The sequence below is a fragment of the Ictidomys tridecemlineatus genome, chromosome 8, assembly GCF_052094955.1.
Source record: "Ictidomys tridecemlineatus isolate mIctTri1 chromosome 8, mIctTri1.hap1, whole genome shotgun sequence".
Classification (NCBI taxonomy): Eukaryota; Metazoa; Chordata; class Mammalia; order Rodentia; family Sciuridae; genus Ictidomys; species Ictidomys tridecemlineatus.
Window position 1 is genome coordinate 11,128,251 of NC_135484.1, and position 16,373 is coordinate 11,144,623.

The window sequence follows — 16,373 nt, forward strand, 5'->3', positions numbered from 1 at the left end:
AAACTCAACCTCCAGATATTTTGTCAGTACTTTTTACTTCACTAAAAAATAAGGGGATGTTTTGGTGATTCATTTTTTTTTTACTTGATTTATCCAATATTTTCACTGGCCTGACAAGACTTCCAAATCAAAATGTCCAGAGAGAATAACAGTATGTGCATTGCCTTTGCAGTTTAAAAATGTGGATTGTCAGATTCAGAGAGTATAGGCAGGCGTGCTGTTCTCTGTGGCTCGTTTTCCCACTCTGCTCGTTCAAAGTGTCTAATTAGCAGCTACACTTATTTCTCATTGCCTTTAGCTCCTCAATCAAGGATTTCTGCAGAAGGAACCCTGCTGCTGGTGCTAGAATTAAAAAAAAAATCATGAAACTCATATTCATGCAATCAGCCTATAAACGCCACCCCTTCATCACCAAGGGAGAAGGGAGAATGATTTTCCCTTTTCCTCTTCTGCACACACTACTAAGACTGTCTTTATGTCACTGTTCCTCTCTATGTCTGATCTTGGCAATTCCTGTGTCAGGGTGGACATAAGAGAGAAGACAGAAAAAAAAGGAAAAAAAAAATTAAAAATCTCTAGGGCCAAGTGAATTTTCTATTAAGTCTTGAAAGATAGGCAAATATTTATCTTATTGTGAAGGATATCTTCCCTCTGTAAAAAAAAATGAAATATATTCTAAATAAATCAACCTAAAGACATCAGACTGAAAGAGATAACCAAAATTATGTTGGTAAAATATCTAATTGATTATTTCAGCATGTGCATTTTAAAATTATGTCAAAGAGACTCATTCATTCAACAATAGTGGTTTTCAATGTGTCAGGCATCTAAGTACTGAGGATTCAATAGTGAGCAGGACATGATCCCTGCATCCAGGACTTTATGACAGAGACAGATAAGAAGTAGGCAATTAACAAGCACAGTGTCACCAACCACCGTGTTTTGGGAGACACAGGAAAGATTAGAATTTTCCACACATGATTGACATCATATATCTGACCTACATGATGAGAAGAACTCAGTAAGGCAGAAAAAGTAGCACTTTCAGAATGATGGAATAAGGACCTCTGAAGATTCACTCCTCCATTAAAGCAAGAACACCTGCAAAAATGGTCGAAGTTTGATTTTTCAGAATGCTGGAATTAACCAAAGGCTTGCAAAAATCCAAGGAGTGTTATTCAAGGAAAACAGCTGAATGTCAGTAGGAACAGCAGGTGCCATGGTGTTTTAACACATTTTACCCCTGTCCTTTCCCACTGGATCTGAGATAGTCTTGGGAACTAACAGCTCAACCATGAGAGCTGTGAAAGCCAGCAGCCCAGCCTCCATTGAGTGAGGGCAGAACAGGTTTGGATTTTCCCAACTTGATACTCAGAGGACTGTTTCTATTTGACATGAATGTTAGCTCCCTGAAAAGTTCATTTTCAGAACTTGTCTTTATTGCTCTTGACAATAAATGCTTGCAGTTTAGCAAGCATTTGTAGAGAACAATTAGCAGCAATTGTTTAACATCACAGCTGCCGAAGTCTGGCTTGGCACAAATCAGGAGCCACTTGTCAAAAAGAAACTAACTTTATTTTTAGAACTACAAATGCCAAACAAAACAGCTCCAGGGAAAAACCCTCAGAGCCCAACTGCCACCACCGGCTTCCACAAGCCTCTCTCTCCCACACCAGCCTCTCAACCTCCCACAATCCTCCTGCTCTTGAGGCCGATTGGCTGGGTTGCGTGGGCAGAGCCAAAGAAGTCACCCAATGAGCAGCTCCGTGGAGGAGCCAATCAGCTAGATGTTGCTGGGGCCGCTGTGAGCCAATCATCAGCTGGCAGTCTGAAGGGCAGGGAAACAGCCCAATGAACATCACCGCAGAGGAGCCAATCAGCTAGATGTTGCTGGGGCCACTGTGAACCAATCATCAGCCGGCAACTGGAAGTTTGCTGGCAGCTGGATCATCAGCCGGCAGCTGGAAGTTTGCTGGGGCCCCTTTGGCTGTGACTCTCAACAACAATTAGCAGCAATTGTTTAACATCACAGCTGCCCAAGGTAGTGGTTCCAGTTGGAACCAATTAAAAAATTGATCAAATACCCAGAAAAAAAATAGGAAATGAGATGTTCAGAGAGAACTTTGAAAAACCTCAGCAAATCAATCTCCAATATTGCAATAAAAACAAAAACAAAAACAAAACACTCCAACATTTTCCTGGAAAGGTAAAGGCCAGGCACACACATAGGACTATGCATAGGCCAGTAAAGAGCTGTGAAAGTGCTGACCACTCATCTCTGACTGACCATGAGGCTCTGTGGAAATAGGAAGTAGAAGCCAAGCAGATTTGTCAACTCCTGGGGCAGACTTATTGATTCCATATATTATCTCATCACAAGATAATCAAGCAGAGACATCCACAGCTGTAAATGACAAAGGTATAGAGTAAACAGACTCAGTCCAGGAAATTTATTAAGCAAAAAAGTCATAAAACCAACAAAAACTTACAGAATGGGGATGGGTGGAAGATGATTGGAATTCTGAACTTGTTGTAGAACTTGGAATGTAATATAATTCAGTTTCAACAAAATCAAGTGAATACAAATTCAATTCTCAACAAAAAATTTATAAGAGCATAAAGAAATAGGAAAGTATGACACAGAAACAGGAAAAAGTCTGGTCAATAAAAACATATCCCTGGGAATGTGTAAATATTGAATTTACTAAACAAAGGCTTCAAACCAGTTAATAAAATATGGCTAAAGAATTAAAGAAAAATGTCTAAAAAAATTAAAGGGAAGTCTGAGAATTTTATTTTACCAAGTAAAGGACATCATTGAAAAGATAGAAACTATCAAACAAAATTTTCAACAAAAGTTGAAAATTCTAATAAGAGGCAGAAAATACAGAAAGACTATCTCAAGAAACAAAGACCAAAACTTGTAAAATTTGATGTAAAAAAATATGAATCAGAGCATCTGATAAACATAGTATATTCCAAGTAGGATAAACTAGAAAAAAAAAATCCACACTCTCAAACCTCTGCCGAAAACAGAGAGAAAAACATTAAAAACAACAAGAGGAAAATGTCCCTTCACACTCAGGAGATTTCTCGTCAGAAACAGTGATGGCCAGAGGCAGTGGACATAGATGTTCAACGTGCTGAGAGGTGAGGGTGTTCCACCAACTATTCTGTACACAGCACACTTCTCCTTCAAGTGTGAAAGGGAAACTAAGGCGTTCCCAGATAACCAAAACCTGGGAGGATTCATCACTGGCAGACACGCCCCACAAGAAATAATAAAATCCTTCAATCTGAAAGGAGACTATAGAGTAATTAGAACACACACAAAAGAAACGATGAAGAACAGTGCAGGTGGGCACACAGTAAAGAAAGAAAACTCAAAACCTATTCTCACTTTAACTCTTTTCTTCTGCCTGACTTAAGGACACAGTATTCACAAAGCTGTGCTATGAGCCCTTGTGTATAAAATGTAATTTGTTTGAAAAACAAGCAAAGACAGAAAGGGGCAGAGCTGGACAGCAACACAGGTTGTGCATACTATTGAACAAAGCTGTGTGTGGCTGCCCAGCTTGGCTCCCTGCTTTGCATCGTTATTTTTCAAACAAATTCCATTTTGTACATGTGTGTGCATCCTCTCATCACACTGGAATGACATTAGAAATAAATACCAGAAGGAAATTTGGACAATACAAAAATATGAGAAAATCAACACACCTTTCTGAGTTGCACCGTGGGGGACCAATCTCAAGCCTTGAGCCGTCATGGGAGTTCCCCAGTTGCAGTTCTAAGTTCTTGGTGTCTGGTAACGCCTTTCCTTTTGCTTCTCCTTTGATGAGTCTGAATGTCCACATCATTGTCCTCCACCTGTCCACCGCTGTATTTGGGGAGGGAGACTTTTTCTTCCATTCCATCGATCACAGGTGGAGAGGAACTGTGCCCCCCAGGAGGAAGTACCCAGAGCCTCACCTGAACAGAACTCAGTTGACTTAGCTGATGAGATCAGGGACTTCTGAGCTGTGGCCATTTAGATTAGATTTCTGACTTGATGCATAATAGGCTTTGACCATCGTGGACCCTGCAATGAGGTGAAATGGTTTGCATTTGGGATGGATGTTAATTTGTGGGGCACAAGGGAAGGACTGTGGTAGGCAAAATAATGACTCCACAAAGGTTTCCGTGCCGTACTCGTGACAGTCCGTGAACATCATCTGACATGACAAAAGGGACTTGGCTGATGTAACTACGGATGTGGTATTTGCTGTTGCCTTCCCTAGTAGACTGGATTTCTGTGGGATTTAAAGAACAATTTTCTTAGAAACTGCTTATAATTGAAATTCCTAGATTTTCCTTATTGACTTTTATTTTTAATAAGTTTTTACAACTTACTTCAGGCTACATTTTTGACCAGAAACACAGCTAACAATAATGTCTATATTTTATGGAAGATAGAGGATTATCTTTTTGGTAAATCCAATATTCCACATGTTGACTCAATCATGAGAGAAGTGTAACTAGAAATGTTCTTAATACTATTATTACCTATAACTTTAATAAGTTTATAGTATATTAAATATGCTGATGGATGTAGCAGAGAAGCTAGTTAAATGTATATGTAAGGTTATACATGTATTAGAGAAGTTAGATAAGCAGACTCTTGGATATTTCTAACAGTAATTCTTTTAAGAGGGATTAATGGGTCCCAGAAAAATAGAATTGTGAGTTATACAAATGAGATAAACATTGCTTATTCACAAATTCAAGAGAAAGGACTCCATCAATCATGAATGAAAATGTGTGTCTCTATATTTTCTTTTCCTAAAGCCACTCTGTAAAGAAGTTTTAAGGGTCTAAGATTTAATCATGTTTTCAAGGTAACAATTATTTTGCCACAACTTCATGAGTGATGAAAGAAGCAAAATAAAACTCCATTCTAAAAGCAAAGAACTTGATTGCAGCGGCCAGTGTCAGCTTCCACAGCAATCCCCCAAGTCCTCTGTGTTCTCCAGTTTCCATTGCCAAAAAAAAAAAAGCAACTTAGATGAGAAAAAGTTTATTTTAGCTCAAAGTTCAAAGGTTTAGCTCATGGTCAGTCAAGTCCATTCCTCTGGGCTCAATGTGAGGCAGAAGATCAGGTAAGAAGGGCGGTGGAGGAAAGCTATTCCACTCATGGCAGTGAGGCAGAGACAGAGGAAGGGGAAAGGATCGCAGGGAGATGAACCTTCCTAGGACATGCACCCAGTGACCCCCTCCTCCAGCCGTGCCCCACCTGCCTACAATTACCCCGGGTTAGTCCATTCAATGTAGGATGCACTGATTAGGTTAGAGCTTTTACAATCCATTCATTTCACTCCCAAACATTCCTGCATTGACGTAGGAGTTTTTAAGGGGCACTTCCCATCCAAACCATAACACCCTCATTTCTAAAAGGTAGGTACAGTAGCCCAGTTACTGCTTGTGCATTGTGGGTCACATTACAGAAGAAGGACCCAGAGATTTGGGAACACAGATATTTTTATAATGGACAATAAACATACTAGCTTTTTATTCCAAGGGAAATACTCTACTAAAATTGTAAATAAACCTGCCTGGCTCTGGAAGAAGATAGTATCTCTATCTTCTGAGATTGTTTGTTAATCAAACAGACTTGAAAAAGATAGTCCCGGACAAAAGCAGTTCATACCTTGTTCTCACTGCGTGCAGGATATGAGACACCCTTGCAGAATTTTCTCCCAGTAAAATCAAACTGTGTTTCTGAATTTGCATTTATGTTCTTCATCCAGATTTCTGGGTATAGAGCTCTCCAAGAAAGCCTGTCATCCTGTGGTTTGAGGAAACATGTCTTTAGTTACTGATAAAATAGTTTAATACCAGTGCGTTATGGGTGACTTTTGCATTCTCCTTCAAATGACCCTCTGTAAGTCAGGGTCCTGTCAAGCACAGAGTAGCAATGTAAGGGGCTACTATGACTAGAGGTGACTCTAAAGGATTCAATTTTTTTTGTTGAGATAATCAGTAAAGGATTAACTCTTTATATATTGCTTTTTTCCCTTGATTAGAACTGTAAGAGACCTCCTTCTTCTCTGCATCAGGGGTAATCGCACAATAGTATTAAACTCTGTTGCAAATGAAGTTGAGTTTGTCTTTCCTCCTTTGGTGGAAATACCATCTCTAAAAATATGTCCAGCCAGAAAATAATGTTCTCAGGGATGTAAGTTTCCTAAGGCAAGCCTTATGGTTTGCAGCAATAGAAACATATATGCTTATTGATCTGGAGGTGACATGTCTCTGATCAGTTTCACTGAGCTGAAATCAAGGTGTTGGCTGGCCATCCCTCTCTGCAGGCTCTGAGGGAGAATCCATTCCAGTTCCTGCCTCTTCCAGCCCTGGTAACTGCCAGCACTCTTTGGATTGTTGTGCCACATCCAGACGAGTAGGCCTTCCAGAGGGGACTCACAGGATCCTTTTTGACCTTCTGGTTTAAAAGAACTTTCAATTTCATATTCTATGCATGCTAAATGGTTATCAGATTTTACTCAGACAATTATGTTACCACACATACCTTAGTTATCAACAAAATATACATGAGGATCTCCAGGAATAAATTCCAACAATTTATTAATAAGTACATAGGGATGAGTGATCATTTTCTCTGATAGTGCCTTTTGGTGTAACATGATTTTAAAGATGGTGACTCAACATGAAAGCCGAGAGAACAAAGAGATTCACAAAGTATCAGAAAAATGTAGTTGTGGAGTGTTTGGCAAAGGGAATATGTTCGAGGATTTTGTTGCCTGAACATCCACAGGGTGTACTTAACATGAACTAAGATGGCCATGAAGTCAGAGGCAACCTGATCTAGGTGACCACGATCAGATGTGCAGTCGGTCATTAACCAGGTGTCATTATGAGAGGCATGACTGTATTTAATGCTGTAGACCATACTTCAAAATCAATAGGAACAGTTGTACAATGGTTCTCAAATTGCCTAACAATAAAAGTCACTGGACAGCAGAACTTGTTAAAATATAGATTCCTAGGCTCCCCTACAGAAATTCTGGTTCAGTAGGTTAGGGGCAACATCGGTGAATCTCCATTGTAAGGAATGATAATTCTAATGCAGCTGACCTCACTATGAGTTGAAAACCAAGGCTGAAGCATGCACCAATCCTAAGTGTGATTTCCACTCAGTGGAGATGATCACTGGGGGTCTATGTTCAGAGGCAATGGCGATACCTGGCCTGCATAGGTTAAGATTCTGTCTAATGGTGCTGTAGAACCTTGACCACAACTCTGTCACATTTTGCATATTAAAAGGCAAAACCAAGGTCTGGGGTTGTGGCTCAGCGGTAGAGCATTCGCCTCGCACAGGCGAGACCCTGGGTTCCATCCTCAGCACCATCTAAAAATAAATAAGTGAAATAAAGGTATTGTGTCCAACTACAACTAAAAAATAAATATATTTTTTACAAATAATAAGGCAAAAGCAAATCAGCAACACCTCATTCTTGTATTCATCAGCCCTCTAATACCACATTGTATCTTTGGGCTCTTGAAGCTATTAAGACACTTCCCAGAAAAATTCAATAAAGCCACTCTTAATGCTGAAGTTGATTGGATCAGAATTTTATGTAGTTCTTCTCAAGGACCCAGCAAGAAATCTGACAGCTGGTGAGAAAATTCTCTTGAACTTCTCTAAAAAAATTCCATCTTCACAGACTAGGACTATCACTTACAGCCACTTGGGCCTTTGGACGGAGCCAGTCACCAGGAAAACAGTGAAGAATCTGGGTGGAAAGAAGCAGCATTCTCCTCTCTAGTTCTACAAGAGCCCTGTCCTCTTCTTTTTGGGGACTAGGAATGGGTAACACAGCCAATGAATCTTACTATGTTTTTGGTAATGACTTTTTTCTCCATTCTCTACTCCCAACTGTTCACCCCAAGTCCTCCACTTGTAATCCACAGACACAATCTTCCTGGTGCTCCCTTAGGGAGTGTGGCTGATATCGATTTATTATATAAATCCTATTCCCTTGATGATGTAGGAGTCTCTCCTTGAGGGGTTCCAACATTTGCTCTCTGCACCTGCAATCTTCATGTTGCCTCTGGGCTGCATGTCCTCTGCATAGTTCTATCACATAATGCACATTCAATAAACCTTTGATGAATGGAGAGATGGATGAATAAATAAAGGAATCAATCAATCAATCAATTACCAGGCTTTTAAATAGGCACTTCTACCTTCAGAGAACTGAGCCCTCAAGACTCTTAAAATCAGTCAAAAGACAGTATGAAGTTCCCATAATAAAGCTGAAAAGACTTCTATCACCACACAGGATCATGTACCAGGGAAACGTCACACTGAGCCAACTGTCTTCATTGGCAGTGAGAATGGTAAGGCTGTCATTGGATCCCACTCCTGCCAATAATTAGCAGAATTGACTTTCTAGCAGTTGGCGAGGTTGAGAACTGGATAAACAAACCCTCTGTGTCCTTCAGGTTCTGGCAAAGAGTGTGACTGAAAACTCTGTGATCAAGAAAGAGCTACAGTCTGCAGATGATGGCTGGTCTTCATTGTGGCACTGAAAAAAATGGATCTGTTAGTCATGTCATGGTTGACTTTGCCTTCAGTGTCTTTAGGCTGTGTAACATGAAGATCCAGGCGTGGTCACAAACCCATTATCCTTGGACTAGCACCACCTAGCATATTTTGGGTGGATTTTTGGTGCGTACCTGATTGGATGGATGTCAAGATGGCGGACAGCATGCCTAAGGAGTGGTTAACACCTACTTTGACATCAGCACATGAGAAGGCAGGCTAGGGATGCCACTATAAGAATTCCCTCATGGCAGCACCTCCAGAAACAGGTTCCCTTTTGGACAAAGGTTTATGTGTTGTTGTGTACACCTCTTCACCCTTTGCCCATTGTTTGAAAAGGGTGGTGACTTTGAGACCCGTTGTTCTTCACCTCCCAGAATCTATTACCAAAAAAAAAAAAATGTTATAAATGAATTTAATTCTTAGAAATCACTCTTTTGGACCCCCTTTTTCTCCATTTGACTTTAAAACATGCAAGAATATGCTCTGAAATATTATATGTAAAAATAGAAGCCTTGAAAACAGCACAGAAATTCACAGTTCAAAGCAAAAGGAGCTAATTAATAAGCTGCCTTCTTTTCTTCTTCCCTGCCTTTTCTTCTAACTGAGCAGCTCTCAATACTTGATGTTGAGTTGAGTTTTTATTTTTATTTTTTTAAATGATCGCCTATGTATCATGCAGAACTCTCCGTGAGATATATTGGCCGATACATAAACAGCTGGTGTGCTCCAGGGCCAGTGTATATTTTATTCTGGATGGAATTCATGATAAGAAACTGAATTTAGAAAGCATTTTGTAGGAAACTACAGTCGGCCACTGAATAAAATACAAAGAAAGGGCTTTAAAATATGTTCTTATTCATTAGAATTTAATGCATCCAAAGTTATCTTGTGTCTAAAGTGAGAAGGACAAGAGTAAAAGAATAGGCTTCTCAAAATAAAATCCCCTGAAGACATTTATATTTTTCTTCTAGAATAAAGTAAATTCTAAGAAATAAATAATTTCACATGAAGTAAATGCCCTGCGTGTTCAAAGAATAAACACAACGAGCTCCCTTCTTGTTCTCTCCAGCCCACAGCAGCATGTGTTTAGCCTCTTCTGGAAAGCAGAGGCCTGCAAAGTTTCATGTTGTGGAGGAAAATTGAACTTTAATTGATTGGAATTCCTGTTTCCCCATATGCATCACCCGGTGGTCCCCCAACAAAGAACACACTGCCACAAAAATGTCTGTGTAAATGATACCTTTCTGCCTTTGACCCAGAAAACAGAGTGCTCTCTGCCCTGTCCAGCATCCTAGGTCCAGGCTGAATTAACACACAGAGGTTAAGAAGAGGCTAATCAAGAGGGGATAGTTCACTATAAAATACCTGCATGCTTCCTGTTTGTGAAGGTAGGCTGAGTAGGCAAGGGGATAGTTTTTGACAAAGAAATCTAGCATCTTGCAATTCAAAGCTTTGGTGTCCATAGCGTCTGGGAGTCTGTAGAAAATTCCAATCTCAGGCCAGCCTTGGATGCAAAGCCTTCACACTGTAGGCACACACACAGCATCACCAGGCTGGGTAGGCACGTTCCACACGAGAGGCACAGACCTAGCCACAACATCCTTCCTCCAGGATCTCTTAAACTCCTGGGGTGGAAAGGGATGGAAGGAGGAGATGAGGTCCTAGATATTCTAAAGGTGTGGGAGGAGCTTGGGTGTTTTTTAGATTCAGAGGAGATCACAGTTTAGGAGGAGACCTTGCCAACAAATGCATAGAGAGGGGAGTCTTCATGTGGAAGTGTGAAGCAGAAATTGGGCAATTCAGAGGCATAGAAAAGAGGGCATCACTAGACAGAATGAGGCTGGGTTTATGCCTGGGACCCAACAGGAGCAAAGGCATAGAGGGCCCTGGTAAGACCTGCTTAGAGAGTGTGACAGCAGGAAGCACACACTCACCCTTCAGCCTTCCAGGGCGCCGCAGTGTCTGCAATGTGCTGTGTTCACACGGAGCTTTCTCTCCATACTCTTCAAATCACATAAGGAATAGCAAATGCTACGTCTGAACTGTGACATCTACTCTTCCCCAACAACCAGCTGAAGTCCTGACTCCCAATGAGACCGGTCATCTTCATGTATCAATTCAGCTGGACCCAGGATGCTGGGCAAGGTAGGAGAGGTTACTAAGGTTAAATGCCATGATTCAAAAAGGTTAGTGTCCTTACAAGAAGAGGAAGAGACATCAGGGTGCAGAGTAAGGACAGACCAAGGGTGGGCACAGGAAGAAGACAGCCATGTGCTAAATCAGGAAATGAGAGACCTCAGAGAAATCAACCTGCCCTCACCTTGATGTGGGCTTCCAGACTCCCCAACTAAGAGAAGAGCATTCTGGTGTTTTACACCCCAGGGCTGTGACATTTAACTTGAGTAGCCTTAGCAGACTAACCCATGCAATAAGGGTGAAAGGCAATGTTGATGTGCAAATAAAATCTAAACTTGGGCTTTGGTTCGTGAACAATGGTTAGAGGTGACAATCTAAGTGGGATGGACTGAGGAATGATGGGATATGGATAAGAAATGATCACCATCAAGTCGGCACCAGCAAGATGGTGAGGAAGAAAGGCAGAGATTCAGCAGCCAGTAGGTATCACCCAACTTCAGGGCAAAAGACTATGTTAGAGAGCACATCAGCCTCCCGCACTGAGCAGACAGGGAAGAAGAACAGCAGAGCCAGCCCCAGGAGATGTGATCTGGGAGCCACACGGGACTCTGTGTTTCCATGTACCAGCCTTGGGTTTTATGCTCTCTTTTCACCAAATTTTAATAATTTTTTAATAGGGAGCCCACATGTTCATTTTGCATTGGGTTTCCCAATCAATAGTTCAATAATTCCTGATCAATACGTTTATCACAGTTACACACAAAGCCTTGATGATTACGACTGGGCCCAGTTATCCTATAGCTTATTCCACCTTCCTGTCCTGCCTTGTGCCTGCTGGACTGGGGGCCCTGGGAGGGACGGAGGAGCTGGAAATGACTTGGCCACATCTAGCTAAAGAGACAGAAGGTAGCACCAGTCACAGGATTAAGACATGAGCTGACGTGGAGAAACAGGTTTTGGAAAAAGGGCAACACGTTCGGTGGAGTTATGCAGGGCATGTGTTTTGTTTGCTTATGTTTTGCTCTGCCTAGACTTTTGTTTGCATGTTTGTCTTGCTTTGTTTATTTGGTTTGGTGTGGTGTGTGTTTCTTTCCTTTTTTGATTTCAGGTAAAACAATTAAATAAGTAAAAGAAATTCTGGATTGAAGACCAGTAGACACTGGGAGACTGTATATATATATATATATATATATATGAATTTTATACATTTATATGAATTATATATATATGAATGAATTATACATATGAATTACATATATCTGAATATATGATAATTCATACCAAGAAGGGTGGGGAATTCTAAAAAGTAAAACCTTGGAAGTGAGTGAAATCATTAAGAGAAAATCTAAAAATTGCAAGAATTGAGAAGAAAATGAACACAAAGCAATATGGAATTAAAATGGAGAATTTAAAACCTGGGCGCAGTGGTTCAGGATGCTGAGGCAGGAGGATCTCGAGTTCAAAGCCAGCCTCAGCAAAAGCAAGGCACTAAGCAATTCAGTGAGACCCTGTCTCTAAATAAATTACAAAAGAGGCCTGGGGATGTGGCTCAGTGGCCAAGTGCTCCTGAGTTCAATACCTGGTACCAAAAAAAAAAGAAAGAAAAAATGTGGAGTTTAAGAAGAAATGGTTGGTAGTTGCAAGTGGTAGAACAAAAGAGGAATACGAAAAAGCCCCTAATTATCAATTAAGAGATTGTTGCCAAATTTAAATGCATATTCAGCATTACAGGTTAGACTAAGTTGTATAAACTCAGTTGAAATTTAATGATCTTTTAAAAATTAAGAGAGCTTATTTGGATAAGGTATAGTAAGCAAAAGAGTCAAGTTACAAAAAAAAAAATTCCTAAGCAGAGAGGAGTGTATGTGAAGAAAGAGAGAAATGGGCAGGAAGAGAGGCTTTAAAATCCTGGAAGGAGGGTGAGAAAGAGAGTGAGGTCTCAGAGGAAGACAGCAGGTACCAGGAGCACAGAGTCCCAGGAGAGTGGTTTGCATGAAAGAAGAAATATTTGTCCTTTCCTCGTGAAAAGGCAGAAAAGGAAACAAGGCCAGGAAAATAGAGTCATTTTGCAGAACAATAGAAAGTTCGTGGCTAAAAGTCTTCATCTGAGCAAAATAGAAACAGAAGTCACTTGCTGAAGTATTTTGGTATAATCTGCAATTTAATAGTTTTCTATGAATACTGGGCAGTATGTCATAGACATATTATCAAAATGGAATTTTTAATCACCCCACATAAGCCCCTTTTCCAGAAACGAAGTTATGCTGCATTCTTGCCAGGGGAGGATAAACAAACTGCTTATTCAGCACTATGAAATATAGCATCTTTTGAATATTTCATGGCAAGGCTTCAGGTATAAAATTTCAGGAGTTGAAATCTGTAGAGTAATAGAAACTGAAAAAAAATAAAGGAAAGAAAATTATCAGCAAAAAAAAATATTGGAGAGGGATGCCAAACTACTGAACAGTCCAAATTATGGAAGGAGGGTAGAACCATTTATCATAAGCCTTAGAGTCAGAGGCTACAAGGGCACCCACACATGTGTGTGCATGTGCGCTCTCTCTCTCTCCTCTCTTTCTCTCTCTCTCTCTCTCTCTCTCTCTCTCTCTCTCTCTCTCTCTCTCTCTCACACACACACACACACACACACACACACACACTCACTCACACACACGCACATGCACAACTTGATATTTCTACTTCCACACAGAGCATCTGATAAAGTGGAACTGTTTGAGAAACAGAGAACCTAATGTAGCTTAAAACCCATCTCTTGCTATTCTAACTGGATACCGATGAATTCAATATACCCTGTTAATGATGGGCTTTAGGTACAGAAATTGGAAGCATTTTCCTAAGGATTTTTCACACATTCATTTAATCATCTAAAACGAGTACTCATTGGAGTAAAACTGGCATCTGCTTAGAAACTTTCTCCCACCTCATCCTGAAAAAGCCACAAGTATACTGCAAAGTTTATTGTCTCAAAGTACTGCAGAAAACCTGCAAAGGAAAACCCAGAGCCAGAATCTGGGAGGAATTCCCAATAAAATAAGGTCAATAGAGTGGGGTTAAGAAAACTGTACAGGATCCTCTGTCTTACCACACAACACCAAGCAACCACATAGGACAGACACTATAGACAGATGCCCAGGATCTCAGCTTTTATATGTGAGATAATTATATTATGTTAGGCAGAACCATAGCCTTGTCATTATCTTTATTTGGAGACTGAATGTGGTTTGAGGAAGAGCAGATGGGCACCAAGTGGACAAGGGCTAGACCAGTGATGGTGAATTTTATTGCCCAACTTGACTGGGCTATGGGATGCCCAGGTAGCTGGTGGAACATTATTTCTAGGTAATTCTGTGAGAATGTTTTCAGAAGAAATCGGCCTTGGAAGCAATGAGCTGAGTAAAGAAGATCCCCCCCCATCACCAGTGGCTGGGTGAGCCTCATCTAATTTGTCAAGGGCCTACATAAAACAGAAGGGAGCTCTGAACTGTTCCACCTACATACCCCATCCCCACCCCGTTCCATAGCTTTCCCCTCCACTTCTGAGACAGTGCAGGTCTCACGTATGTTGACAGGACTCCAGGAAGCAGGGTGTGAGGACCAGGCTTTCTGTGGAGGGAGTGCAGTAGGAGCAGGCCTTTGGGTTTGTCCTGCTGTTGCTTTGTTTTACATTTCCTCTCATCCTTCCCAGGCCACTAGCACGTTAGCACAGGTGTGTGCTTGGGGAGTGGGGTACAGTGTGTGTGTGACAACCTGGTTAGAATTTAAGGAGGAGACATGCTGCAGAGCCAGCACCTCTGCCTTGACTGCAGCTCTCTCTAGGCAGAGCCAAGCCCTCCCTTCAACCTGCCATTGCTAAGAGGGATTTGGAACTCATTCCACACTTCCCTCCCAGCCTCTCTCTGATTTCTCTTACTTTCCACTATGTTTAATTACTTCGATTCAATAGATCAGAGATTTGATGATCAACTTTAAAAGCAAAAATATTAGTTCATAAGATGATGAAATATATATAAGGTGATTTTTTTTAGATATGTTTTATTTTATAAGAATGAGTTTCACATGAAACTTTACATCTTAACTGCCCTGTTCTGTCTTCTGGTAACGAATACTGACAAAATACATTATTGGCCATTAGTGACAAAGGATGGGTAGAGAGGGTCAATGTCAGTCTCTCAATAATCCCAAGTCAAGAAAATGTGAGCAATGGTAAGATGATGAAGAGACCACTTAGAAAAAAAGTTTGCCAGTCCAGTCAGTTACTACAACACAATACCATCAACTGGGTAGCTTATAAATAAACACAGGACATTTATTTACCACAGTTCTGGAGGATAGAGATTCCAAGATCAAGGCAAATTCGGTGCCTAGTGAGACCTGTTTCCTGGTTCTTGGCACCCTCTTGCTATGTCCTTACATGGTGGAAAGAGCAAGGAGTCTCACCTGTACCCCTTTTATAAGGGCACTAATCCCATTCCTAGGGATCCACTCTCATGACCTAATCACCTTGTCATGTCATCACCTCAAAGGGTTGGATTTCAGCATATAGATTTGGGAAGGGGGTGGATGAACACCCAGATCACAGTGACGATGTGGTACCAAATTCTTTGTCCCTCTTTCCCATAGTCTATCCAGTTTTTGTTTTTTTAATAAGTTTACTAGGGTCTAGAGAAGAGGGAAAAAGTTGTACAACTTAAAGTAGTTATCAGAAGAAAACATCTCTTTTACATACAGGCAGATATGCTATGCTCATAAACATAGTTGTTTCATTTGAACATGAAAGTTCACTTTTTACTGTCTCAGCTAATATACTTACAGATGAGGTTTAGAGAGTCATTCTAACTGCATAACTTTTAAGAAATGTATTCTAACATGGTACTCAGACATCTTCTTCCATGAATTTGCCCCATACCTAAGGGTCAAAGAAGGCTGGAGATAGTCTTAGATTCAGGTCAAGAACACAGACTTGCGTGTCAGACAGACCTGGGTTTGAGGCTTGGTTGTGCCATTGGTGAGTCTTGTGATCTTGAAGAAGTTATACGTCTCCCATAATCTTGCTTCTTAATGTGCCTAATAGGACTAATATTAGGTCCTTCCTCTTAGTGTGGATGTGATAATGAAATAGAATAATGAAAGGTTGCCAGCATCTGGCACAGAGTAGATTCTTGGTGAATGTTGGCCAAGACCCACTGGTTTCTTTGTAGAAGAATCTGTTGGACTTTAAAAGGCAGATGGGAGAAGATGCACACAGGTCTAGGATGTATGATGCAGACACATCCACAAATCCCAGGTCAAAGAGCAGCATCATTGATGTGAGCCCCAGTGAGAGGGGAGAGATTCACCTTCACATGGAGAATAGGCACATTCTAGAGATTCTAGAGATATAACATGATTGAAGTTGGACCAACATCCACACAAAGGAGGAAACATGATTGTGTCTTCAAATGGCAAGAGCAGTTGCTCTTTTAGAGGTCAGATTTCCAAAAGAAAAACAGCCTTGCCCTGCACTGCTGAGTAATGAATGGGTAATGTGGACAGACCTATAAAACCATCAATTAAAATGTGGGATATTTGCACACTTATCTTCAGGACACTATTATGATTCCTACACAAATAC

The 16,373-nt window shown here is 40.7% G+C and overlaps 1 protein-coding gene across 3 annotated transcripts in view; it reads right to left on the reverse strand.

The window, feature by feature from the left end:
• Positions 1–2,422: 2,422 nt before the first annotated feature.
• Positions 2,423–16,373, reverse strand: part of LOC144365985 (uncharacterized) — a 93,916-nt gene continuing 79,965 nt past the window's right edge. For 2 of the 3 annotated variants that reach the window (XR_013424736.1, XR_013424735.1), the window contains exons 4-6: positions 5,687–5,824; positions 3,973–4,081; positions 2,423–3,880 (exon numbers count right to left, since the gene is read on the reverse strand). Coding sequence is in view for 1 of the 3 variants with exons in the window: in XM_078018844.1 (XP_077874970.1) it covers positions 4,031–4,081; positions 5,687–5,824 (189 nt within the window). In the remaining 2 variants the exon portion in view is untranslated. Of the gene's footprint in view, positions 4,082–5,686; positions 5,825–16,373 lie in introns of all 3 variants that reach the window. The other variant, XM_078018844.1, reaches the window with a different exon arrangement.